The sequence below is a fragment of the Rissa tridactyla genome, chromosome 19 (genome assembly GCF_028500815.1).
Source record: "Rissa tridactyla isolate bRisTri1 chromosome 19, bRisTri1.patW.cur.20221130, whole genome shotgun sequence".
Taxonomy (NCBI): domain Eukaryota; kingdom Metazoa; phylum Chordata; class Aves; order Charadriiformes; family Laridae; genus Rissa; species Rissa tridactyla.
The window spans coordinates 5,342,197-5,367,497 of record NC_071484.1 but is presented as its reverse complement, the minus strand read 5'-3'; the positions used below and the strand labels follow the sequence as shown (position 1 = coordinate 5,367,497).

The 25,301-nt window shown below is 38.2% G+C and overlaps 1 protein-coding gene across 4 annotated transcripts; it reads right to left on the bottom strand.

Moving 5' to 3' along the window:
* Positions 1–304: 304 nt before the first annotated feature.
* On the bottom strand, positions 305–25,291 carry BRCA1 (BRCA1 DNA repair associated). Of its 4 annotated transcripts, none has more exons than XM_054224246.1 (23): positions 25,025–25,291; positions 23,984–24,083; positions 23,578–23,631; positions 23,190–23,270; positions 22,596–22,684; positions 21,530–21,675; positions 20,737–20,845; positions 19,741–19,786; positions 19,272–19,414; positions 15,387–18,767; positions 14,652–14,737; positions 12,840–13,014; positions 10,396–10,528; positions 10,012–10,178; positions 9,210–9,535; positions 8,466–8,553; positions 6,881–6,958; positions 6,344–6,384; positions 4,905–4,988; positions 4,440–4,494; positions 3,171–3,244; positions 2,600–2,660; positions 305–1,527 (listed from the first exon to the last, which is right to left on the bottom strand). In XM_054224246.1, the coding sequence occupies exons 2-23, from the start codon at positions 24,061–24,063 to the stop codon at positions 1,424–1,426; spliced, it is 5,601 nt and encodes a 1,866-aa protein (XP_054080221.1). In that variant the 5' UTR covers positions 24,064–24,083; positions 25,025–25,291; the 3' UTR covers positions 305–1,423. The 4 variants fall into 4 exon arrangements, with proteins under 4 accessions (XP_054080221.1, XP_054080222.1, XP_054080223.1 ...); XM_054224247.1 differs by lacking the exon at positions 25,025–25,291 and adding an exon at positions 24,626–24,868; XM_054224248.1 differs by lacking the exon at positions 25,025–25,291 and having other exon boundaries at positions 9,210–9,526; positions 23,984–24,072.
* Between the last annotated feature and the right edge of the window lie 10 nt (positions 25,292–25,301).

Sequence of the window (25,301 nt, the reverse complement as noted above, 5' to 3'; positions counted from 1 at the left end):
CGTCAACCAAGCAAACACTCTCAGCACATATGCTACCAGGAGCAATGCCTAGTTAGACTACATTTGCCACCACTTGGCAACTGCCAAGACACTCGATAACACATTTGCTTTTCAGGTTGATGGAAATTACAATTCTGATTCCAGCTCTGAAATTCTAGTTTCCATTTTTGACCTCCTCCAGTTAAGTCTCCACTCCTTTCCCCCATTCCAGGAGGCTGGACTTCAAGTATTTTTTTTCACGTATGCCTCAATGCAGAGACTGAGCGACTGATTCATGTAAGAAGAGCTACACAATTAAGCAAAATACTTGCCAAAATAATTTTATTTCTTTTGAGCGTTCCAATACTTATAAACACACTTTCTATAACTTTCCAAGACAACCTAGCAGCATCTGGGCACCAAACAATTCTCTGAACTTAGCTACATATTTTTTTTATTTTTTTTTCTTTTAAAACAACAGCTTTATGAAAACAGGTTCTCTTTCTGCTCTGAAAGTACAAAATTATTTATGAAGCTGAATTGCTTGGCAACAGAAACAAGCAACATATTTTCTTCCATAAAAAGCAATTTATTTTCTTTGCACTCTCATTTTGCAGGCAGGAACTATTAGGAAGCAGATTCTTATAGGGCTTATTAAAAGTCACTGGGATACTAAAGTGCATCTGTTTATTACCTCTTCACAGGTGCCACATACGCTTCTCAGAAATAAGACCGACTGGTATAGGCTTGTGGTTTTAAGGATTGCTTTATGTTGAGAATCAAGTACTGGCTTTTCAGGGGCTGTACCTGTGGCTGATTTTCCCGGTTAGGGCAAGTCGCCACTTTTGTATACAATAGGAGAGCTGTTCGTATGGTTTTCAACACAACTATAATCCATGGCCTAAGATTAACCAGGCCGATGCATTAGCAATTACAAAATAATATTCCATTGTATTGGTATACACCCTTACTCAGGGCATGTATTTACGCAAAATGAAAATGCGGAGGTTACTCGGGAGTGCAAGTACATTTTAATTCAAGCCCTGAGCCCAATATTACTTTTTTAAATGACAGTCCCCAAAGTGTCCTCAGGTACATAAACAGGAACTGGCTGCAATGGTAAATAACTACATCACCATTTCTTTGAGGCGGCCGTGTTTGACATTTTCTAACTTTTTAAATTTGTTTTACGTTAATTTAAAGGACTATTTCAAAATGAGAAATGTTCATCTTTAAAGAACAGTGGGTAATTCTGTCTTCATATGGTAATACTATTAAGTAACTTTATTGTTAAAAAAATGTAGTTATTTTACTCTGAACAAGAACACTACATGCACATAATCTCTGCATAAGTGACTTAAAAATTCTCAGTCCTTAAAACAATCACCAGACTACCAGCACTGATGAGACTTTCTGAGCGGTGAGAGAGAACTGCAGATCACCCTTAGGACACAAGGTAAGCATCCAACTCCTGGCACTCATAGCAGGCAACGCTGTCTAATACCCACTCCCGAGTCACCATGGCAACATTGTTCTCTTGCTGGATTGCTGCAAGACAAAGACACAAACGATAAAACTGTTATCAATGAGGCAAAGCAAGCTTAAGGTGAGCTTACCGATGTCTTTCTAAAGCTGTTTGCTTTATCTCTGGCATTTTGAAGGCCTCGATAAAAACCAGGAACGTGGCACTGCTGTTCCTTTTAACAATGCAGATAATTTTGCTGCTCCAAAAAGAATAGCTGTTTGGCAAATGGTCAGGCAGGAAGTTATGAACACCACAGAATAAACACTAAAAGCAAAGAGTGCAGTCCTTGTTATCTTTTAATTTAGGACCTCGGTGACAGAGCCTCAGTTCCTGTCTGCTCAGGCGTACTAGTATGTGACAAGCAATGAGTCTCGTTAAGAGAGAAGCAACAGAAAATTACTGAAGTGCTCCCAGACTGTTCTTCACCATCTCAGGGTCTTTTTCTTTATTTTCTCGTTTTCTCAGTGCCATGGAAACAGCTGTTGTTTTTACATCATCTTCCTGCTCCATTTTTTTGTTGAACTCCACTACAGCCTAACCAGCTCCCATTCATCCCAGAATACCTACTACCTCATTTAAAAGTAAGTTAATCTGGAACACTCGCACTTTCAAAGTCTCGTGGTTTCTCCGGAGCACTTTTTTTTTTCTCCTGTTTGTTTGTTTTTTTTAAATCAAAGGCAAAGCTCTAGCACTCAACACCCTGTAGCTAGATACTCTTTCCAGACCAAGAGAATCTTGCCCCACCTAAGGCTTTCTCCTAGATCTTACTAGTCCTCCAAGGGCACGCTTCCTCACCTTTTAGAAACTATCTGCAATCAGAAAAGTTTCTGTAAAGCTTATGATATGCAGGACAACTGAGTCAAGAATAGGATTTGCCTGCCAGACTACCTTTTAAGACTCTACCACTGATTCTTGAGATAATATACCTTGTCTTTCCAGATTTTTATTCCAAGACCTATCTCCATCTCCAGATGCAGTACGATTTTATTTCAATTCCTCCACAAACCTCTCTGATATTTAACTATTAAAAGGACTGAGATGATAAAGACACTCAGTGTGTACTATAGAAGAGTTCATGACTGTGTGTCATATTACCTCTGTAATTCGTGTTTTCCATCCAAGCATCTGGCTGCACAACCACGACAGCAGTAGAATTCTAGGATTTCAAGGTAAGAAAATAAAAATGCTGTTGTTATCTGTCTGTCATTAAATCACTCTCACACCTACCTGCAGAGCGCGATAACTGTGCTAATTCTGCTTCAGAGCATCACTTCAGAGAGGACTGTAAGCAGTAGTAAAGGGACAAAGACATTAGTTCCTAAGATTTTTCTCTGATTTCACTCCAGGAACGTTGTGACTAAGTTAAGGCACTAAAGGCTTTTTGCACTGGAAAGTGAGGCTCAGCGTGGATTTCAAGAGAGATTAGCTATCTGGCCTACATGGAGTACTCTGAACGGTTTTCCATTACAAACTAGCCTGTCTTCTAATCCAGAGTGGCCAGAGCCTAGAACACAAGAACTGTTGCCATGCAGTTTGGTGTCATTCCCGTGCAGACAGCTCCTGTGTGCATCAGGCTCCGACAAGCCCGTGAAGGCCAGGTAATCTTTCAACGCTACGTAACTATAGACCATTCACTATGGGAAGCGTAACACTCATTAGCACTTACGGCTGTGTGCGTGAACAGATGAAGCTGCTTCACTACAGAGGCACCACAAAGCTCCACCATCCATTCTAGATGTTCTGAAGAAATCAGATAAACAGTATATTACTTCAATGTTTTATATCCCATTGAATCTGATGCTATTCCCTAAGCCCTCACGTGTTTGTTCCAAGATATAAACTATCATTGTTTGAACGAAATGTAAGCCTTAGTAGAGAATAAGTCCTTTCACTTTCTAGCCTGCTGAGGAACATCAACTCCCTCGCTTCCCTCAGGACTAAACAAAACAAAACACAAAGCCCTGAAAAAGCAAAACATCACACGCCCAAAACTTAAAGAGAAAGTTACTAACAATTTACTTCCTCTTATCATAAGGAGGTAAGACATGAAATTAAAATTAAAAATCAGAAGTTAGAACTGTGATTATCTCTCATTAAAAAAAAGTAGCCAGAGTATTTAATTCCCACCAATTTGTTGAATTGATAGTGAGGATAAATAAGTCTCTCAAGTATAAGAGCCGTAATTGATGATCGCTGCAGCAGCTGAAAGCACTGCATCCTCTGTCGTAATTACTGTAAATGTCAAGAGATGTGAGGATATTTCACCCAGTCAAAAATAAAGTTATATTGGACAAATCAGAAAGTACCTGCTGAATGCGCCATGAAAATGGGAAGAGAGGTACAAATATTTTAAGAAGAAAAATTCTAGCTTAAATTTTCAAAACATCTACTATACTTTATTCAGTTTTAAATTAACAAAAAGAAGCCATCCTGCCCAGTTTTTTCTTTGTGTATGAACTTCTGTCTTTGTTGTGTGTTTCATTTTTAACATCTTCTGCTAGAACGATTACACTGAGGATGTGTCAACTGCCAGAAAAATGATACTTAGGAAGACAGAGAAAAATGCTCAAATACAAGCGTTCAATAGAATCTAAAGCAATTACCAGACAGCATGATATTAATGCTTTTCCTTCATCGCTAGAGAATCAGAGATAAATTAGATAAAAAGACCTGTTTTGAAACAGAGCAAAATTGCCAGAGCAGCTCTCTGAGGACATCCACATAGAAGAGAACACTGTTTCCATTCTGAAGATAGAACCAGATAAAGTTCGTTACCTACACTATACCTCATGTAGGTATTTTGAAAGTTCCAGAGTAAAAGAGGTACAGAATTATCCCAGAAGAGGCCAAATGTAAAACTTTGGTGAATGCACACAATCTCCCTCCAAATATTTTTTATGCTAAGAGATCATTTAATTCCACTAAAATGACACACCTGTAGTCATATCAGTGAAAGGTCCATAGCAGCAGATCTCAAAGCCTTTAAAGATCTGAAAAACAAGGAACATGTTAGCAGAGTACATATGGTATCTTTAAGGGATGCTGGTTTCACTGCCCTTCTAGGACTGGTTATCAAGCTACCACTGTTTCACAAAGTATATCTGAAGCTCTTCATAACCTGCAAAACAAAAGAATATTAGCAAAAAAACCCAACCCCGTGCTATCCTATATTGATGTTTTTAAAATATAGCATTCACTCTAAGCATAGCGAGTCACTTGAGCATATCCGCTCTGCTGCTGACAGAGCTCACCTTTCATGTATAAAACCACTTCATTTGCTGTTCTGTATACACAGAGTTGCACAGAGAAACTGGAAGAAGTTCCAGGCGTTCAGCTAGCATAGCCACGTATCTGAAACAGTCACGGCAGGACAGGATTTTCATCCCGCATGTACTCATACCTTTTCAGTTAGAGACTGTCTAGCCCTCTTGGGACCTTGGTGGTTTCTCCCATTGATTACGTCTCCTCTAACTTCAAAGTTCTCCTGGAACATAGCACAAACAAGCAATCAGAAGTTAGAGACTGAGAACACTTTCCTGGACAGAGTTCTGCATCAGAACAGGAAGAAGTTGTCAGATTTCAGAACTGGAAATCTTACAATTAAGTGTGTGCAGAAAAGGAACTAAAAGGCTTTTCAAGAAAAATGATGAAAAGCAGTACGAAACCCCTGCAGCTAGAACAATTTTTAAAGAAACAAAATTATAGTCACACTGTATAGTAGCCTAGCAAACTGTATAAAAGAAGGGGCACACTGCAGGACTACAATTAACTTACCAGTAAAGTCTCACTTGATAGAAATTAATTATCAGTACATAAGCTCTAGATCTTCAACACCTATTTGATTTCAACGCATTCACTTAGTGTATAGATCAATAAAAAATTCAGCACTGCAGTTGATCATTTCAGGCCTACGTCTGACAAACTCCCATATCTCCAATACTGTCTTGAAACTTCTCCAAAACTTCCATGCAGCCTAACCTGCTACAAGAACAGCTGCATATTTTCAGTTTACTTGAAGAAAAAAAGAAAAAAAAAAGATGGTTTTCCTTATAATTGGAGGCTCTTCTCCTTGCTTAAATCAATGTGAGAATGTACGACAACATTAACAGCTGTCCCATACTCTAGCGTTCCCTGTCAATTCGGTAGCAACTTCCTCCTTTCACCCCAAGCACAGGAGGGCCTTTACTACCCCTTCCTAGGGCTTTGTTGAGGCTAAGATTTTTCTTCACCCTTGGCTTGACAAAGGGGCATATGGACTTCATACCAAAAAGTCGGCATTTCTGCTCATTAGATGTATGATATCCATACTGTGTCACAAATATGACACTCTCCAAAAATCTCTACTAGAGCATGAGAATCCAAATACTACCCAGGAATACAAAAATCCACCTAAATCAGTGTCACATCAAATAAGCGATTTCTACTAGGAAAGGTAGAAAATGCTGGAACGAGTTTTCAGTAGTTGGCTAGATATTCTAAAGTTTAAAAAATCCCCAAAGCTATATATATAGATATGTTCCAATGTTATTTCCTTAAGCAAACAATAGATAGCTTCCTCTATGCTGTAATCCATCAATATTAGTAGGAACACTTAAAAAAATACACCTATAACCTGTTCCAAAAAATAACAGGGACCCATTATGTCTTCAATAGCAATGAATAGATACAGCCTAAGTGTGGCTTTTCGTGCTCACATTTGGTAAAATCAGAATCCCAGTCTTCAGAACCAAATTTTCATATGTTAAATGCTTAGACAATATCCGAGGCTACTAATAGGTCTATCAATGTAACAGCATTGCTTACACATTTGATGTTTCACTCTGAAGATAAAAGACCTACCTCATCCAGTATCCTTCCTTCTTTAAAAGACTGAATTACCCCTAAATAAAAAGAGCAGAACAGGACAAGTCATTTTATCCAGCAAAATTGTTCTTCCACTGCCAATAGCCTGACTCCCTTGCTATATTAAATTGAACGTATTAGTACTAAGGGAAACTGAATACAGCATGATGCCTGAAAGATCTTAAAGAATTTTATCTACTTTTTATAAGTAATATTAATTTTGCACTGATGCGATGTGTCTCAAAGACTTAAATTAAGAGGGAGAAAAGAATTTTGTCAGGGTGGGAAGCAATCCAATGTGCTTATTTGAAAGCAGGAAAAGTACTCAGAAGAGAAAGAAGCTTGATACTGCTGTTTGTTGGGGGTTTTTTAAATATTACTATTTATTTAAAAGTATTTGGAAGAAACTCTGCAAGACGCCAGATGCCAAGACGTGAAGAGATTTTTTTTTTTTTTTTTTTACTGGAACAAGCGAGGAATACATTTGTGGTAGAAGGGCAGAGACCATTTAGCTCCAAAACAAGTTATACTTACACTGATAACTAACTACCCATTTTCTTCCTGCAATACCCAGAAAGTACTTCAGTGTCCGTTCACACACGAGCTCCTTATCTGCAGATCAAACAAGAATAGTATCTCTTTCAGTTTTGCCATTAGTAAGTAAACCAGCTCAGGTTATTTATATCCAAAAGCAAAAGTTTTTTCGCTAAGTGCAGCAGCAAATATCAACACCATCTATAGAAAAGTTACGAAATTCTCATGTCCTGATTCTACTAAACTGAAGGAAATGAGGAGAAACTAGTCAGATGGTACAACTTCTGAACCCTTCTAGTTATTCAGTGAAGACAAGAGGCAAGCAAAAGCGTGAATACTGGTCAAGACAGAGGACGCCAACAGTAGGATTCTGTGCCTAACGTTAGCATAAACTTTCAGATGACTGGCCATTTAAGGTCATCTTCTACTCTACCAGAACAAGCACAACTTCAGAAGGCAGTTTATCCTATCTGCGTTTGTATGAAGAGTAAACACTCCACATCTCCAAAAACATATGGTTATATGTCTACACTCCCTGAAGCAAGCAGCAAAAATTGAGTCCATAGATTTGGAGTAACAGGATTTTCTGGCTTCTTTTCTATGTTGGTTTTCAAAAGCAAGGAAGGCTTGTGGGATACATCGCCCCCAAATACAAGCCAGCTAAAAGTGTTTCTACGAAGCAAAATGCAAGCACGATATATATCATACCAACACCCAGATTTGGCTCAAAATATTTTGCTCTTTAAGAAAGTGTTGGTTAAAAGCTAAGTGCTAGGTTCAGTAGAAAGCTTAAATACAACCCATGCCTAGACAAAGCAATACAGTAACTTAATTTTACTGATGAATGTTATTCTTTTCTGAAGTCAATATAACGCTACCTCTTCCAGAATACATTTTTCAAATTTGAAACTGTAGTATTGTACTGAAGTTTCTATAAAGTTCCTTCAAGCTTTTAATAACGGGATTCTTGAGCTCTACCAAAGAGCAAAAACTAATTTAAGTACCGTAATTAAGCACACAAATAATAGTTACGATGAAACGGTAGTTCTGCTTTGTTCCTGTGGAAGCACGCCTTCATTATCAACTACCATCAGTTATACATAAAGTTAAATCCCACTTCCAGTTTTCTATTAAAGATAAGTTTCTTTCAAAAATTTACAGTGAAACAGCATTTATAATCTCTGCAAGGAATTAGGAAACCAAAATAGCATCTTATTTCCAGAATGTCTGTATCCTATTTCTTTAGGAACTATCTTGCTTTCTTTTTGTTTGGTTCTGAACTATTTCATGTTAACGTGCTGTAAACACCTCAAAATGGTGACCAAACAGCTGGAGAAGAAAGTTAAGTGCCATTAACTTCAAATCACCCAAGGAAACACGCACACCCTCACTCTAATACTGTGAAATAGAATAAGAAGTATTCCCAAGTTTAAACAAAAATTTAGGACAGAGAAGAACATAATTCATACCTCCTCCTCAAACTTAATTAAATTTATCGTTGAACTGTCTGCTTACTGGTTAGCCTAGAGCTAAAATTCTATATGGTGTGCAAACATAGGATTTGTTCACAAAGCTCCCAACAAACCTGTTTTCATTATGACATGGGTTGTTTCTTCAGTAATGTGGTTACATAAAGTGCTGTGAGTTTTTCTGGCAAACTTCTGGACCACCAACTGAAAAACAGTTAAGAAAAGTAATAGTTAGCAAAACAGATTAAAAGACAACAACTCCAGTTTATGGCAGTATAACATAATAATAACCGTTTTAAAGTAAGGGTTATATTTGTGTTGGCACACAGAATGTACATCTCATTGAAAGTCAATAATTTTGGCACTATTCAATAGGCTAAAGGGCTCTTGGTCAGTAGTTTATAAATCAAAAGCCATATCCTCCTAAAAATGGATTGTGGAAACAGGTTTATTAGCAATACAGAATTAATTAATTACAGAAATCCTCACTATGGATCAGAATACAGGAAAAACAGCATTATCTGAGAACATTAAGGGAACTAACCAACCAGTCCCCCTTCATTCCAAGCCCCAAGGTTTTCTAGAAGTAAAGTCCTCTTGCTTCAGAATAATGTGGTTTTTCCCCCTACACAGTAGGCGGTCATTTAAAAAGTTCAAACTTCACTAAGCTTAACAGTGCTGTTCACAGACAACGTTCTTTGTATTTTTAGGAGTGAAAAAATTTGACTTGAGCTGCTGTATTACTCGTCTGCAATTCCTGTAAGATTAGTTTCCATTATACTTAGACCTATGTTGAGGACTACAGTGGTAAATCAGGAACAATTAACAAATGATCGCTAAAACTTCTGAAATATACTTACATGTTCACTTTTATTCAGCCCTGATGCCACAATTGACATTTCTTTCCTGTTAGTCACAGCTAGACTTGTAGCATTGTCTGTCCCAGCTGCATTTTGCAGAACAGGTACAGGAAAACACACACTTCTCTTTGATTTACATTCCTCAGCAGAGCTTTTCTTAGCACTCTGAGCTACAACAGAACGACTCGTTGCTTCCGCAGTCCGAGGATTAAGAAGCCTTACAGAAGAGGAAGACTTATTTGGACTCCTGGTCACATTTCCAGAGAGATTTGATAAGACAGATGCACTGTTTAGCCTGGTCCCAGATTCTTGCTCATCTGCATTTTCTGAAGGAAAAGAGAAATTACTCCTTGAAACAATTTCATCCTTGTAGTCATGGTGGAAGGCTGTTGCTCTACCTTTTAAGTTTAAATGCTGCAGTCACTTTCTCTCCTTATTTGTTTATTACTTCACCTTTGCCTCTATCATTACTTTTTCCTGATCTATAGCTGAGACACTAGAATACCAGTGAAACTTTCAGTAGCACATCTGTCAAGAAGTAACAATTTATACATGAGCCATATAACAACCCCCATTACTGTCAAAAATGCTATCCAGCCCAATTGTGATGGGCAGCTCTACAGTTTGGCTACCAAACAAAACCAACCAAATGAGAAGTAACATCTTTTTAAATTGACTAGCAATATACAAATTAAAATCCTCGATTTACAAGAAAAAGTTGTATTTTGTTGATATGTGAAAACATGAAAAAAGCAGGAAAAGAGCAGAAATCAAAACATGTTGGACCCCTATTAAATGTTACCTGCTTCAAGCTGACACTGATTATATTCTGGCACTGCTTCCTGCACAGGTTTTGTCTTTCCAGAAGGAGCTTTGTTCTTCAGAACATTGTCACACTGAAGGCCTTTCTCCGAATCTGGTCTCTTTAACAAACGGGATTTAGAAGATGGAAGCAACAATTCTGGAGACCTTGAGAGAGGGAAATTGCTTTTAATACTTTTTTTTTTTTACTCTTCTAAGTATCAGAATCATATAGCAACAGCTAAGCTATTGTCATCGCTCAAAACCTGAGACTTATTTATTTCAACACTTTTGGGGTTTTGTTTTTTTTTTTTTTTCCTTTTTAAATACAAGATTAGAAATAAAAGTAAAAAAACCAAACAAACCCCAAACCAAACACATTTACCTTTCTTTTGCTAACTCTTTGATTTTACTGTTGAGACAATCACTTGGCATAACATGGAAATCATTGGCTGAAAATCCCTTTGAACTTCTGCGATTAAGATTTTCAGAATTTCCTTCTGAGGCTGATTCTGCCCCTTTAAAAAAGAAAAATAATTCTTAAAAAAGCAAAATAAAAGCAACTGTTCTTAAATGTTTCTTCAGGTAAGAAGTCAAGCATCTGAATCCAGATATGCAAGTGCAATTTCTGCAAAGCAGAAATCTACACAAAATACTAAGCCATTTGAAGCATGGCTAACAACTACATTTTATTTCACATATTAAATCATCTACAAAACAAAGATCTCAGCTATGTATTAGGTGGAAAAAAAATAGGATATAAAGTAGGCCGAAAGCAAATTTACACTATTTAATGCCGTTTGTTTACGAATTACTTCAATGCACTACCCTATCTCTGTTCAAAAGCAGTAGAGGCATTTATTTGACAGCTAAAGATGCCTGTAATTTTTATCAAACCATCAATACCTCTAATCAGTAAGTGTTATGAGTCAGAAATCCATATCCTAGCATAACAATGTAAACATGCATTGTATTAATGAAATTACTTTAAATAGTTTTCCCATCTGAATGAAACTAACCATTGATTTGCTGACTTAATTTCCAAGCACTCTATTTATAGTTATCTTACGAATTTGGCCTACTGGGCTTAGAAATGTCACATTTCGAAGTCTTCTCTATGAAATAACATTCTCAAACTGTAGCAAGGTTGAATGCCATGCAATTCAACGAGCTCTGTTAATTAAGCGTGGACTGTAACCAGTCTTTTAGCGTTAAGTATACTGTTAACGTTTTAACAGCACAAGATGTCCAAAAGATGACAGAGTGAGAAGGCTGAAAACACAGTGCAGGTGTTAAATCAGGAACACAAAATCAGAAGAGGATTACAGTGAGTTTCTTCCACAACAAATGGCCCTACTTTCCTATCAGGAATCCAGGTACCAAAGCAGCAGCCACAGTAAGGAAGGATGCTGTTACCTCTGATTTTTGAATGACTTGACCAAACCACTGTGCACCCTTCAAAGGCTCAGCCTCTTAATTTTTTTTTTTTATGTCTTAGCTCCCTTTTCTCCATGAGGGAGCTTCCTGATGCAGACTACACTGACAACAAAAACCAACTTACTAACATACAAGCAGCAGATCTATTGGTATGGCTGCACCATTATTGGCTGACTTTTTTTTTTTTTAAAGGGTGGAAGTTAATCTAAAGGTCTCACACAGTACACCACCATCATTCAGGAGATCAAAAGCAATCTACAGATCATTTTGTGATATTTGACTAACATTCACAATAACGATGAATTTAGATAGAAGAGACTCCACAGTGAAAACCATACACAGTAAAGGCACTAAAGACACACATAAGACACTAAATAACTTTGAAATCCAGGATGTTAGTTATTCCAGCTGCCCTCGAAAAAGAAAGATAACTGACTGAAATAAGACCACAGAATTAGATATAAATTTTTAGCTGCAAGTAGGATAATAAAGCACTGCTGCCATTTATCTAAGAGTTCAATAAGCATTACATATTTGGAAATCTTTAAATCGGCACTGGGTGCCGTTCTAGAACACTGAGAAGTTCAACGATGAACATCTGGACTTCCTGTAGGCTTTGTTCAAAGAATGCTCTATGCTCTGTTGCAGACAGGTTGTCAGAACAGTAATCTCAGTATGTCTTGCCATAACACAGGAAAACCTTAAACAAAGCCCTCTCACTATTCCTTACATAGCTGGCAGCAACTCACTTTATCCTCAATATACAATAAGCCTTTGGTGATTACTAAAGTATTTTTCACCATTTATTTACTGCCTTGTGCACTTCCCAGCTAGGAACTTTTTGTTAATGTCCTGTGCAGGGGTTTTACACACCACTACAGGTATTCTCCTCTCCTTTGCCCATCAGCAGCCTGACCTGTAGGGTATTACTTTTGGCAGCCAATATGTACCTAACCTAATTTCTGTCTTGTTCCTTGATACACTAAAGTACAGTTTCTGCCACAGCAATAGAGGCCAAGTACCTAAGGGTGTTCCAGCCACGCTCCCAGTCCCTTACCCATTCCAGCAAAAGAAAACAAGAATGCAAGTAGAGCTGGCAGAACAGCAACCTGGATTAGCACTGCCAAGCCACAAGGCCTACTCACACCGTTTATACAATTACACCACGTAATCTCACATAGATCTGTAACACGAGTTTTTTTAGACTAAGCGTAGTACCTAAGCTATAAATAAAACATGTATGCCTCACTGAACAGCTGAATTTAGGTAAAATACTGCTAACGTATCAATTTTAAATTAACACTGTAACTTGTGGTAAAGGTGAAAAAAGAACTAGTAATAGTCACACAAGTGTTTGTAAGAAAGCTGGGAAAGGTTTTCATTGCTCTTTACCTCTTTCTTGTCCCATTTGTTCCATTCCAAGTGTTCCTTCAGTACTGGAATGTGGCAGTTTCCTATGCATAGGTAGAAATTCATAGTCCTGACTTCCATGCTGCTTCAGCACTGCTTCAAGCATAGCCATTTCTTGCTGAAGTTTTTTTAGATTATTTTGCATAGCATTCTTCTGCTGCAAAGGATACACAATTATGCCAACATCAGCAAAGTCAGTTTTAAACAGTAAGATTAATTTCTTTAACAACAGCTTGAAAATTAGAAACAGCAAAGTTATTATGAATTGGTTTTTACCATGTGTTCCAGAGGGGACTGTGGGGCTTTTACTGTAATAAATAATGCACACGTGCTACGTCAAAAGAAAAAAAAAAAAAAAAAACAAACCAAAAAAACCCAACCACCACCACCACAGTCATTTTGCTGTTCAAATTATTTCAGTTTAGACGGCTCACCAGACCTTAATCAGTCAGGAGAAAAAAAAAAAAAAAAAAAAACAAAAACCACGAACGTCTGCACAGATTTCTTTACAAATTATTTTGCTCCAACTGTATTAGTTTGCAGCCACTTAAAATTTAATAATGATCATCAAGTATGGAGCCTCTGCACTTTCCACCATTACTGAAAAACCCCAAAGACCATTTAAAAGGAATAAAATATTTCATCCTACTCTTCCTTACTTTCTCTCTGAAAAGTATCCTCTATTAAAAACATGCAATCTACAACTCCGTAAGAGGAGCTCAAGGCTTCAAATGATCCTTTGAAAAACCAAAACCTTCGCCATACAAGATAAAGCAGTTTCCACAGCGCTGAATACTGCATTTGTAGCTCTAGCACTGGCACCATGTGGAACTTCCTTGTTACTGAATCAATAAAAAAAACCCAACCACACAGAAAACCCCCATCACACAACAAACCAAAACCAAGCCATGCCGCTCTATTCCACTCAATCCAGGCATATCCCAGAATCTCTACGAATGAAGCTACGTCAGGGAGCAATGTCCTGCCAGTTAACCATATTTTACACTGATGCAGTGTAAAGAACCACTCACGAAGCACAAAAATTAAATTCAGTCTTCTTTGACAAATATTAAAACCCATAGGGCTGTTAATGCTGAAGAGAGAGATCTGGCATAAGACTTACCTTGAAGTTACAAACGACAACAAAAAACAACCCCACCCACCAAACAAAACAAAACCCAAAACACACAACAAAATCCCCCAAAACAGCCAAAAACCCCCACACCAATGACTCGATACATAAAGTCAGGCCATTAAGCAGTAGCCAGGAAATTAATACTAGAGAAAACATACTGTGCTAGGCACAGCTTTGAGTGGACACTTCCTGTTAGATCTTTGATATTCTAATATGGAATGATTTGATTTAGTCTTTACCCTTAGAAGGCAAGTCACCATGCTTTTAATATCATAATGTAGCAAATACAATCCTTATCACCAATCATTATAAATTACTACCAAGGAAGCTTTTAAAAACAAGAAGCTGAGGCTTCCAGCATTGGTCAAGCGTGGAGATTCATTAACTAGCATCTCCCACAATTAAGCACTGTAATCAATACCACAAAACAAATTACGGCCATTAGAATGTAATGTCACCATGGAAGGCAAAGTTGGACAAATAATGGCATAGAAGGAGTTCTATAATTCTTCATTAATTATGCTCTTCGAAGTAATCTAGCGACACAAAGAATTATGATGAAAGCAGTTTCCCACTACCCTGACTTCACAGCTTTCATGTACTAGCTTATATCCTAGAATGCAAACTACTTTTAGAATTTAGTGCACAAACTTACTTACCTGAGTCGTAAGGATTTCACCCTGAGAGAACGGTCCACATGAATCTTCTACATTACTTGTTTCACTGTCATATCCAGATGCTTCACCTTGAAGGTGGAAGAAAATCTGAGTTAATTAAAGAAAAAAAACCAAACCAAGAAACATTACCCATAATCTCTTACCACACAGACCTTTTAGCCAACTGTTAACTATAATAAAATTACACATTTTGAAAACACTGAAGTTAGAAGCACAGAATATTTTGAATACCATGTCACACATACGGCAAAGTAAATAGGACTCAAAGTGTTCCAATAGTGATGAGAGAGTCCTAAATATTTATGAAAGCCATAAAAAGGTCAAAATAAGCACTACAGAATTCTACAGCCAATTTCAACAAACATTTCATCTGGGGAAACAGCTTAGGTAAGCTTTATGAAATTTTGCTGACAGATGCAAGTATCACATTGCAGTAAGAAAGCTAGCATTTCACTCAAGAATTAATTCCCATCAGGCAGACTCAGTCCAGCCTCTAGTGCCCAGTCTACTCACTTTTGCTCTGAACACGGGACACTGGGAGAACTTAATTTTCAGGAAATAAACCACTGAGGGGTTTTCGTTTGATTGTTTAGGGATGATTCCTTTAAAAGAGCAAGCACCACATAAATAGAGAACAAAGTTCCCATGCAAACACCAAAACCCTAGGTTTAATGACATTACAAACACAACTGCAGAGATAAAAATCTTGGTTTGTACCTAGGTTGGCTCCCATGTTTGGGTCTTCCTGGCATTCATCTTTGAAGTTAGTTTTGCTTCTCTTCCACTCTCCATCACAACTTTGAAAAGTTTCTTTACTCTCATTCTCATTGCTCACTTGTTTGGATGTATGACCTTGCATTAAAGGTTTCTTGAGTTCTTGTGCTCCATCAACTGATTCTTCAGACACATTGGACTGGGAAGAAAACAAGTTGACAGAGCATTCTGACTCCTGGCTTGGTGAAACACACCCACTACTTAGGGCAGCTTCAGGCATTTTCTGCATATTATTGTCATCATGACTTCCACTGTGAGGCAATGTGACAGGACTTACTGAGGACGCTACCACAAATGTCCCTTGTTTATTGATCTGCAAAGGTGTGCTCATCGATTTGCCAAATATTAAAGTTTGAAAACATGGTAAATCTTCATCCTCACTAGATTCTTCATCTGAAGATTGCAATTTTCGCGCTCTTCTTCGAGATCTTTGAATACCTTGAGAACTTGGCTTAGAATTAACATTTCTATCGTGCAGTTCTTTTACCAGGGCATTGTCACTTCTTTTTACAAACACAGCAGATCTCTCTCTCCTATCGGTTTCAGAAAAGCTGTTCTCTTCAATACCGTCATCAGAGCACAGTAAGCCATCGGGGGTTTCAGACAAACCTGTAAAATCACTGTTCCCTTGAAGGGGTTCCTCTAGAGCCTCCATGACTGAACACTCAGGCATCCCTGTGCTAGCAGTTTGGGTTGCTTGTTCCTCATTCCCCTTTACTTGTTTTCTTTCTCTTTTGCTACTTTTTTCCCCAGTGACTTCACAGGTGAATTCAGCAGGCTTTTGCTGACAAGCTGCAGGACAAATCATTGATCTGGGCTGAAAATGTGGTGTTGGTACTCTGCTGTCAACAACTTTGGCTTTTCCTGCTTGATAGCTTTCTGAACTGAAGCACATTTTATCGACTGTGTTTAAATCAGTTCTTTTGAAAATGTGCTCTTCTGTATCACTCTGATCACTTCGGCTTCTGTTACTTTTGATTGGATTCTCTCTCAGCTCGCTTTCTATTCCTGCGTCAGTTGACACTGTCTTTTCATTTCCCTGTTCTCCTTTTTGTGATCTGCTTTTGTTTTCAGTCCTAGCAGTACCAATTCTTACTGGCGTCAGATTCCCTTGATTCGCAACCTGTGAAACATCTTCTTGATGTTCCCCTGTGTGCGCACATTCAGTACTGTCGACAAAGCAAGTCACAGGACTAACACAAGCAGATTCATAGGTCTTAAGCTCCTCTTTCTCACAAACCCTACTCAAGCTTTCAGCAGTTGTTTTCTTTTCTTGCAAGTTTTCTGCTTTTAAATATTTGTCGTGCTTATTTTCTACCTGATCAGTACATGGTATCTTTAAAGATTCAGAAGTGGCATCTTCTACTGCACACACTTTTGTGGGTGTAGGATAAAGGCTAAATGATTGGCGTTTTGAATGCCTAAATATATTTCGCAGATACTGTGTGTCTAACTCACTATCTTCAGCTTCCTTCGTCAATTCCAAAACATTTTTAGCCATTGGCAACTTTTCAGTTCCGAATTCCCCTGGAACATTTTGTTTATCATGTCCGCTATCCTGGGGGAAAGTAGTACCTGATTCGGGCATCTCTTCAGTCGGGTGGGAAGCAGTTTGCACGACAGTCACTGAAGGAGGCTGTAGGAGGGAACAGCTATCAAGTATTTCGCCTCCTTGAGAACCTGCATCAGGTGCAAAGGAACTATAGTTTGAACGCTGACATGAAGATGTAGGATTGAAGAAACTTTTTCCAGTTTCTGTGGTGTCAGATGAATTCTTTAGACTAACCTGTACTTCATTTGCTTCCAGATCACCACCCTTCAGATCAGTGAGTGGCTTGTAACTTAACGTACCCTGGGGCTCACACGGGTCTTTGCATTCAGAAGTGGGAACTAACACATTTCTTTGGACTTTAAAGAACTCTTCCTGATCACTGTCATACTTTCTTGCTCCTTTAATTACTACTCCTTTTCCTGTTTCTTTTGTAATTTCTTCAGAAAGTAACTGAAGCCTCCTGCTGCGCCTGACTTGTCTTTGCTCAGAATCAGCTTTCCTTGGTTCTTCGCTGCTTGGATAGCTATCAATCTGTGGCTCACCTGGATCAGGGGAAACAGAATTTCTATCCACTACTAACTGCAGAGCACACATGGTTCTAGTAGAACGCCTGCATTTTTTTGCTGCAGAACTTTTTTTAGTGCTTTTCTGATCAGAGCTATTCAGTTCTAGTTCCCTGTCACAGTGCTTGCCAGTCACCTTTTCAGTAGCTTTTTTCCATATGGATCCTCCTCCTCCTTCCTCCGTTTCTGCTGGTGCATTATCCTCTCCATTCTCAGAGAAGTGACTCTCACTAACAGCAGAACTTTCATCACATCTTTTCTTTTCAGCATCTTCAAGGCACCGGTTAACACTTTGAGGGCACCCACCTGCCTCTTCTGTATCTTTTTTCTGAATGAAATCTTCAGGTTGCAGGACACGGGCAGTCTTCCTTTTTCGTTTTAGTCCGCCTTTACTAGAATTATTCAAGCATTTCTTATCAACCATCACTTCTTCCTTTTTTGTAGTAGGTAAAATGTCTCTCAAGATAATAGGGGCATTTGACCTCCTCTCTCTCTTGTATGTTTTCCCAAATATTTTGTCTTTGATGCTATCTGCTGTTTGTTTTGACCTTCTCTTGTTTCCTTCAACCACTGCAATTTCCACAGAGTCTACCATAGGGTCAGTCTTTTCTGAAATACAGGAATCTTTATCTGATAAACATGTATCTCCTTCACCTGAAACATCAGTTGCTCCAGCAGAATCATCCTGGGAAGAACTGGAAGACAGAGTCTCGTTGCTTTTTGAAAACCATTCATTGACTTTCTGAATGCTTCGCTTCAGTCTCTTCCTAGAGACTTGATTCACGGTAGCACAGTGAAGTGTCTCCGGCTGAAGTAGTTTCTCCAGAGGAGGTTCTTTTTCATGGGCAGAATCATTCTCAGGTTCGTGCATTTCCACAGCTTCCACACTTTGTACAACAGTATCTATTTCCTTGCTTTTATCCAACCTGCTCTTTGAGCTATCTTTTAAGTCAAACTCTTTGCTTTCAGTATTGCACTGAGTTTGCTCTGCAGCCATTTCTTCTGTGTGCTTAAAGAAAGATGTGTCCCCGTTGCTTAAGGGACTGGCATTACCTATTCTGTCACACTGCTCTGTGAGTAGGTCTACAGCAAGAACATTTAAAGGAGAACTCCGGTATTCAGTCATATTCACTTGGCCAGGTTTGGCATATTCAGTGATGCTCCGAGTGCTTTTCTTGCTCAAGCCTTCCTTTGAGGAATCACTTTCACCTGGAGATTTATAGGTATTATAAATTATTAAGCCCTATTTTACACGTACAAGAACAATGACAAGCTTCATGGCTGCTAAGTTTAAAAAGAACTGTTCTGATTTCCCCCCAAAACAGAATATTACACTGCACAAATCTCCCTCTAGAGAAAAGGAGAAAGATCAAATTACATATAACATGTTCATCCAGCTTCTTACATGAATTACCAGACAGCGCTCTCAACTTGTATTAGAAGGGATAATATGGCTTACGTAGACTATAGTAAGTTTTGCACTTTGATGAAGTTACTTTTTTTCCTTCTGTTCCAGTGCAACAGAACATCCACATTTTAAGTATCTAGTCTACAGATAAAGTCTTGTATTATACTGACACTAGCTTTAGGCATAAACAAAACTACAATATACAAGACTGCAAGTATATATATATTTAATCACGTGAAATCAAAACATTAACTGGTGGTCTTTTTTCAAGCTTAATCGTTTGCTCACCAAAATAACAAACACACCTCTGACATTTGGTAGAATTACTTCTTCAGCACCCAGCTTGTCAGGCTGTGTATTGCAAGAATGTTCATTCCCCTTCTCAGCACTCTTAAGTTCTTCTAGCTTTTCTTGAGATGAAATCTGAAGTGCTTCTTTGTCTTCTAACCTGTTGGGACAGGAAATCTGCTTTCACTGATCTCCTCCCACATTCCTGAATTTAACATTTATTTTCTAAAGCATAGTACATGCTTTTCTCTTGAAGATCTAATGTCTGTGTAAGCAACAGAACATTTAGAAAACATATTTAAAGCCTCTTATATGACAAACTGATCGGAGTCAGCTACTCATTCTACCCTGATGCCCTTGAAGTTGAAAATCACTTGTCAGCTTGAAAAATTCTATCAGTCCTATGCTAAGAAACTAAAACACAGGAATTAAAATACTGAACTATTGTCTTTAGAAAATATGAATTCCTTAAACACCTTTACTTACCCAGTATTGCTTGCCTGTTTAAAAAGCTCTTCAGATGAATCAGAACCTAAAAACAAATCAGCTGTTACTCTGGTTGAAATGATTCAGAGAAAGATGACTTGCCAGATTCAGTGTTTATTATCACAGAAGCATGTGTGCTTAGTTCTTTCTAGAGTAGATGTTTTCAACTTTTATTAGATTAAATCAAGTCCAATTGTGCAGTATTTTACCTAATTATAATGATTCCTATGTAAAAATATCTACATGGCTCTGGCATAAAATTCTGTTTAAATATAGTGACTGGTTATAGAGAGCTACTAAGAGTTCATTATTTAAGAGTTAGTTTCTAGTTTCTAAAATTATACATGAAACAGCTGGTAGCATTTAGAATTTTGAACTGGAAGTCAGCAATATATTCGAATATCTGTCTCAGATTCTTTGATCTTGGCAGAAGCAATAAGAAAAAATGAGAGGCACTGAACACCCTCTGTTAAAAGGAGCCATTTCTTCCTTAAGGAAACAGGGAGAAAAGAAACTATTCGCAGTGTCTGTCTTTTTTCTCACAGCAGTCAGCACCAGATAAAAAGGGAGTTCTGAAAATCCAGGATAGAGAGAAATTAAATATTCTTTTCTCAATTAGATTTCATCTTATCTCTGGTTATTAACTAGAGCCTCAAGTACTGATTACAAGGTTTAGTATTCTTTAGGAAACCATAGTTATCATTAGTTATAACAGCTATAACTTTTTTCACATCTATAAGCATCTTCTCTTCTTTGGATCTTTTGCACTGAGGCTTAAAGATTTACTACAGCAGCATTATCGCCTACAATATAACAAGTTATGTGAAAACCCCTTTGATTTACCAACTCCAAGTTGTCCATTATTTGTCCCTTTGTTGTCATTTTGGGTGTTAAGAAGAAATCAGTGTTTACAAAGACTTTGAACTTCGTCACCTTTCATTACTTTGCAAGCATTAGACATAAGCTCAACTAGTGTGGCTCTACAACAGATCTTACCAAACTCTATATAAACCCCTTTTTCAGAGGCGCATTTCTGGGTTTTGTTTCTCAGGGAACACCTTTTGACCCTGGTATCTGTAAGCCGTGTATCCACATTAGCTTCCCGCTGAGAGGAAAATAGAGAGGAATAGTTATTTCTAACAGTAGGTTATTGCCAAAAAAATAAGTAGTAATTACTTAAACTACAGCAGCGGGTGGGGCTGATACATACGAACTAAATATTTAAATTTGCAGCCTCTATACAAAAATCCAATACATGTAATTTATCACACTGATATCAGTAATAGAATATGTTAATAGAAACAATTATCATGCATTTAACAGCTGAAATCATTAACAGTCTTATCTTACTTAACATTGTATTCAGTAACGAGCAGATGAGACAAGAAACATACCATGAACAAACTCATACACACAGCAATCACCCTAAGTCAGGTAATGTCTTAAGAATTCTTATGACATATTCATGGCCTTACCACAAAAAAAGTAAGAAGCCTACCAACAGTTATACAGCCTCATTAAACACGCAGTTTCAACCGTAGTTTCAGTAGCAGAATATATTATGGAAATATCATCTTTAAGTTCAGATCCTTTTAAGCAAACAACTTTTAAAGTAGGTTAGGAAGACAAAAATATTTTTATGTCCTTGTCTGGAATAATATTCAAGTCAAACAGTGATCTGAAAGCAACCCAAAAATCTCCTATTCCATTCATCTATATGTATACATGTATACACATTCTAAATAAAACACTAAACAATGCACAGAAATAAATTGGGGAAAGAAAATACCAAGGTGCAGTTTTCTTGTCCATTTTCCTTAGCATTTTTTTTCCTGTTTCTGAAACCCTTGCTTTGGATGACTGAACTTTCTTTACAGAGGAACTCAGCAACAGTGGCTTCTGTGGATGTTTTAGGAAAGTGATGACTGTTTAAAACTGAAAAATGTCAATAGGAGAAAAAAAAGCAAAAATATTTTCTTACACAGAGCATGACAACAGGTATTACATCTGAATAAAACAGCCTTGCATAGACCCTATGCAACTAGCACATATACAGCTAAAATACAATTATCAAAGAAAAAAATCTGCTTGAATTATTAGTCTAGTTGCTTTTTATGGGTACTTTTCAAGTATTAAGTAAAATATGATCTTACCAACTATTTTCCCCACCAATTTTGCTTACATGGGTAATCTAACAAGAACAGGATCTAATACCAGTGATTTTAGAATGACTGAACAGGCTGAAAAAAAAAAATTGAAAAGAAAGTCTATTTTTTATAGCACAATATACTAAGAGAAAACCACAAACTAAAACCCACAACCACCACCTGCCCCCAACAACAATATCTTGTTTCCCAAAACATAAACAAGTATGTATCTGACTCGCCAATACCCTTTACAAGGCACTAAGTAGTAGAAAGGATAAATTTGGATTCCAGAAGATATAACTGAACGGGACAAGTTAATGTACACTGTTATAGCACTTCCTAATTCAGGCTCTAGGACTGCTTAAGAAGTTAAAGCTGCAAGGTTGGGCATAATCAAGAGCAAGACTTTGCCACGCAATTATAGATTAAAGATTATTTGGTACATATTCAGCCATATTTCAGGAACTGAAAATAAGGTTGGTTGGAGTCATCAAAGGCACAGTAAAACCCCTTAAGAGTGTTCAAAACGTTACTGTAGGAAAAACTTGGGAACTTAATGGAACTTATGCTTCTACATTCAAGAAAAAGCTTGATAATTCTTCCCATATTGAGTACTACACAGTAAATGAGATACCCTGCAAATAATTATAATACAAATGTCAAAATCTAATTTTATAAAAGTGGGGGGTATACATTCACAACACTTACATTTTACTCCAGTGTCAAGCTCAAACGCATGGATAGTTTCCAACAATCCTTCAATTAGTTGCTTAAATCTGGAATTTTCTTTCAGACTTCTGAAATAACATAACCACGCGTTGTTTTAAGACAAATGTGTGTGTTAACTATTAACAGTTATCCTAGAATTTAGGCTGAACAAAAAACAGAGTAGAACTCCAAAGTGGAAGATGAGACAATGAGAAACTGTTGCCAAGAAATAACACCACAGTTCCCCAAAACAACCGTTACTATGGGAACTAAAACTATCACAAAGTAAAAAATTCATACTTTTCCTCATGTAGGTTTAGCACAGAGAAACTAGTTGTAATGACTGAACAATATTACAGACTATACTTGATAGCACAAATGGTTGCTAAGAATAGTGTCTTCACCTGCGACCACTCAAAAAAGTTTATATTGATTTAAGGCACTAAAGCATTACTCCTTTAGAAACTGACAATCTACTTAATAACCACCTGTTCTTTATTTTAGTCTTCTGCCAAGACATTTTTCAGATAGTGATTAACTTTTTCTTAGATTTCAATCTTCTCATCCTCAAGCTCACTTGCAAAAATGCATTACCTCTTGGTAACTTCAGTCTTACACAGAGGACACTGTGTCACACCTTTTTTCTTTTTGCTGAGGAGTTTGAACATGCAGAACCTAGGACAAAAGAACAATCATGATGGTAACGAAAGGGATTTTATTTTCTTTAAAACTGCCCCTAGGCATTTAGTAGAAAAACTTAATAATGAAGTTGAATGCCTGTATTCTTGTTCTGGTATTACAATGAATTAATCAATCCCCTTTGACACATCTGTGAAACTACAGTTATTTCTTATTCAGAATTGATTTTTCCCCTAATATAGCTACATATTAAGTTATCAAAACACTAGCACTAAAGAGGAAGTACGCATGGAGAATAAGAACAGACTGACTAAGCATTGCAATTACGAGTTTTCAAACCTACCTGCAGAATATGTGATCACATTTTGTCGAAACAGGCTCTTTTACCACATCCAAGCTACGAAAAGAAAAACGAAGGAAAACAAGAACACAGAAGTTACATATAAAAGAGGAGCAACAAAGTAAGATTCAGAAATACAGTCACTTTTCTGAACTTAAAAAAAGGAGGACTGATACATTTAGGTTGTAATAGAAAAGCAAAATTTACAAGAACATAAGAGCAAAATATAGTTCTGTCTTGCACTTTCTCACTTAAGCCTTACAAAACATCAATATACTTAGCCTTAAAATAAAATTATTTTTGCTTTCTGATAACCCATAGAACCGACAAAGCATTTGAAAAGAAAGGAAAAGAGAAAAAGACTCGTTAACTAGATTAATAGAAAGTTCACATTATTCTCCCAGCATACCATATTGGGCACTCCAAGTTCTTCTGCATAGCTGAAAGCACATTTTGTACATCTCCAATAGCAATCACTGAGAAGTCCATCCTTCACATCCAAAAATACTCTACAGGAAAAAAAGAAAAAAAAAAGCAATCACTTTTGCTTCTGATCTGTTGCATCCCATGACCATGCTTCCTCCTGTATGGCTCTTCTAGACCATGCTGAACAGTATCGAACACTTGGCTGCTATTTCTTAAGTGAGGCTTGACAGCATCAGTGTTCTCACTCTGAACGTTTACAGCCAAAACCAGTCAAGTCTCTGTAGTCCAAGGAGCAGACTGGAACGTGAGAGAAACGCTCCTTACCAATAACAACAGCTCAGGCAATAATCGACACAAAGCACGTTTTATTTAAACACTCTTGCAAGAATGGGTCTCCCAGCAAGCAGGCACCCCTGAGTTTCTGAAATAACTTCTTTTTATTCCCTATTCCGGGCCGAAGTTTCCCTCCCCTATTTCCCCATTGGCTAGGTACTTCAGGGTTTACAGCCTATCCGATTCGCCTAAAACTGCTTCCGTTTGCTCCACCTCTGTTTACTTCCCCCCAGCACCTCTTCTAAACCTCTTACTTCACCTGTTTACTTCTTCCCTTTTTTGGTAATATTACCCATGATTGCCGGTCTTAGTTAAACGTTCATCCTCGCGTTAAGCCACCGACCCGCATAGGCTGGTTTCTCCTTTGTCTAAGGGATGAGCATTCTTGCATACCTCCTAATAAGCCTTTGTGTTGTTAATCATTCCCTAGCTACATCATTGCAGACCGGCCAAGCTGTTCCTTTGCAAAAACACAACTTAGGTTTTTCTTACAAAGGGTTCACAGGAGCAGCATTCAGCAGAAACCCAGCAAGGGTACGCACAAGCACAGCAGCAGAAACAGATTTCTCGATGAGAAGAGATGTGACGAGACAGCCGACGCGCTCGCGCCAAGGGCCCTGGGGACCGCTCGCACCGACCGGCGCGGGGAGGGCCCGCAGCAAGTACCGCAAACGTAGAGAACGCCCCTGACCTTTACACGGCAGTAGCAGCAGCTCGGGCGCAGGGACGGGTCCCGCGCGGGTCCTGCGGGCGGGACGGAGCGGCGCGGCCCAAGGCCCAGCTCGCCGCCCTCAGGGGCCGCCCACCCTCCCTCAGGGACGGTGCGCCTCCGTCACATTTCGCGCCCTTTCCCGTGCCACGGGACGCCGCGCGCCCAGCAGCCAATCACACGCCCCAACCACAGCACGGGGGCCGAGAAGCGGCCTCTTATTAGCTCCTTTCTGTCGCGTCACGCTCCGCCCCCGTCG

Coding starts and splice junctions, on each gene's coding strand:
- BRCA1 (XM_054224246.1), bottom strand. CDS start 24,063: ATGGACTTCTCAGTGATTGCTATTGGAGATGTACAAAATGTGCTTTCA. Junction 23,271..23,577: donor TGTGATCACATATTCTGCAG/GTAGGTTTGAAA, acceptor CTTTTGTCCTAG/GTTCTGCATGTTCAAACTCC. Junction 8,554..9,209: donor GGCTGAATAAAAGTGAACAT/GTAAGTATATTT, acceptor ACTGTTTTTCAG/TTGGTGGTCCAGAAGTTTGC.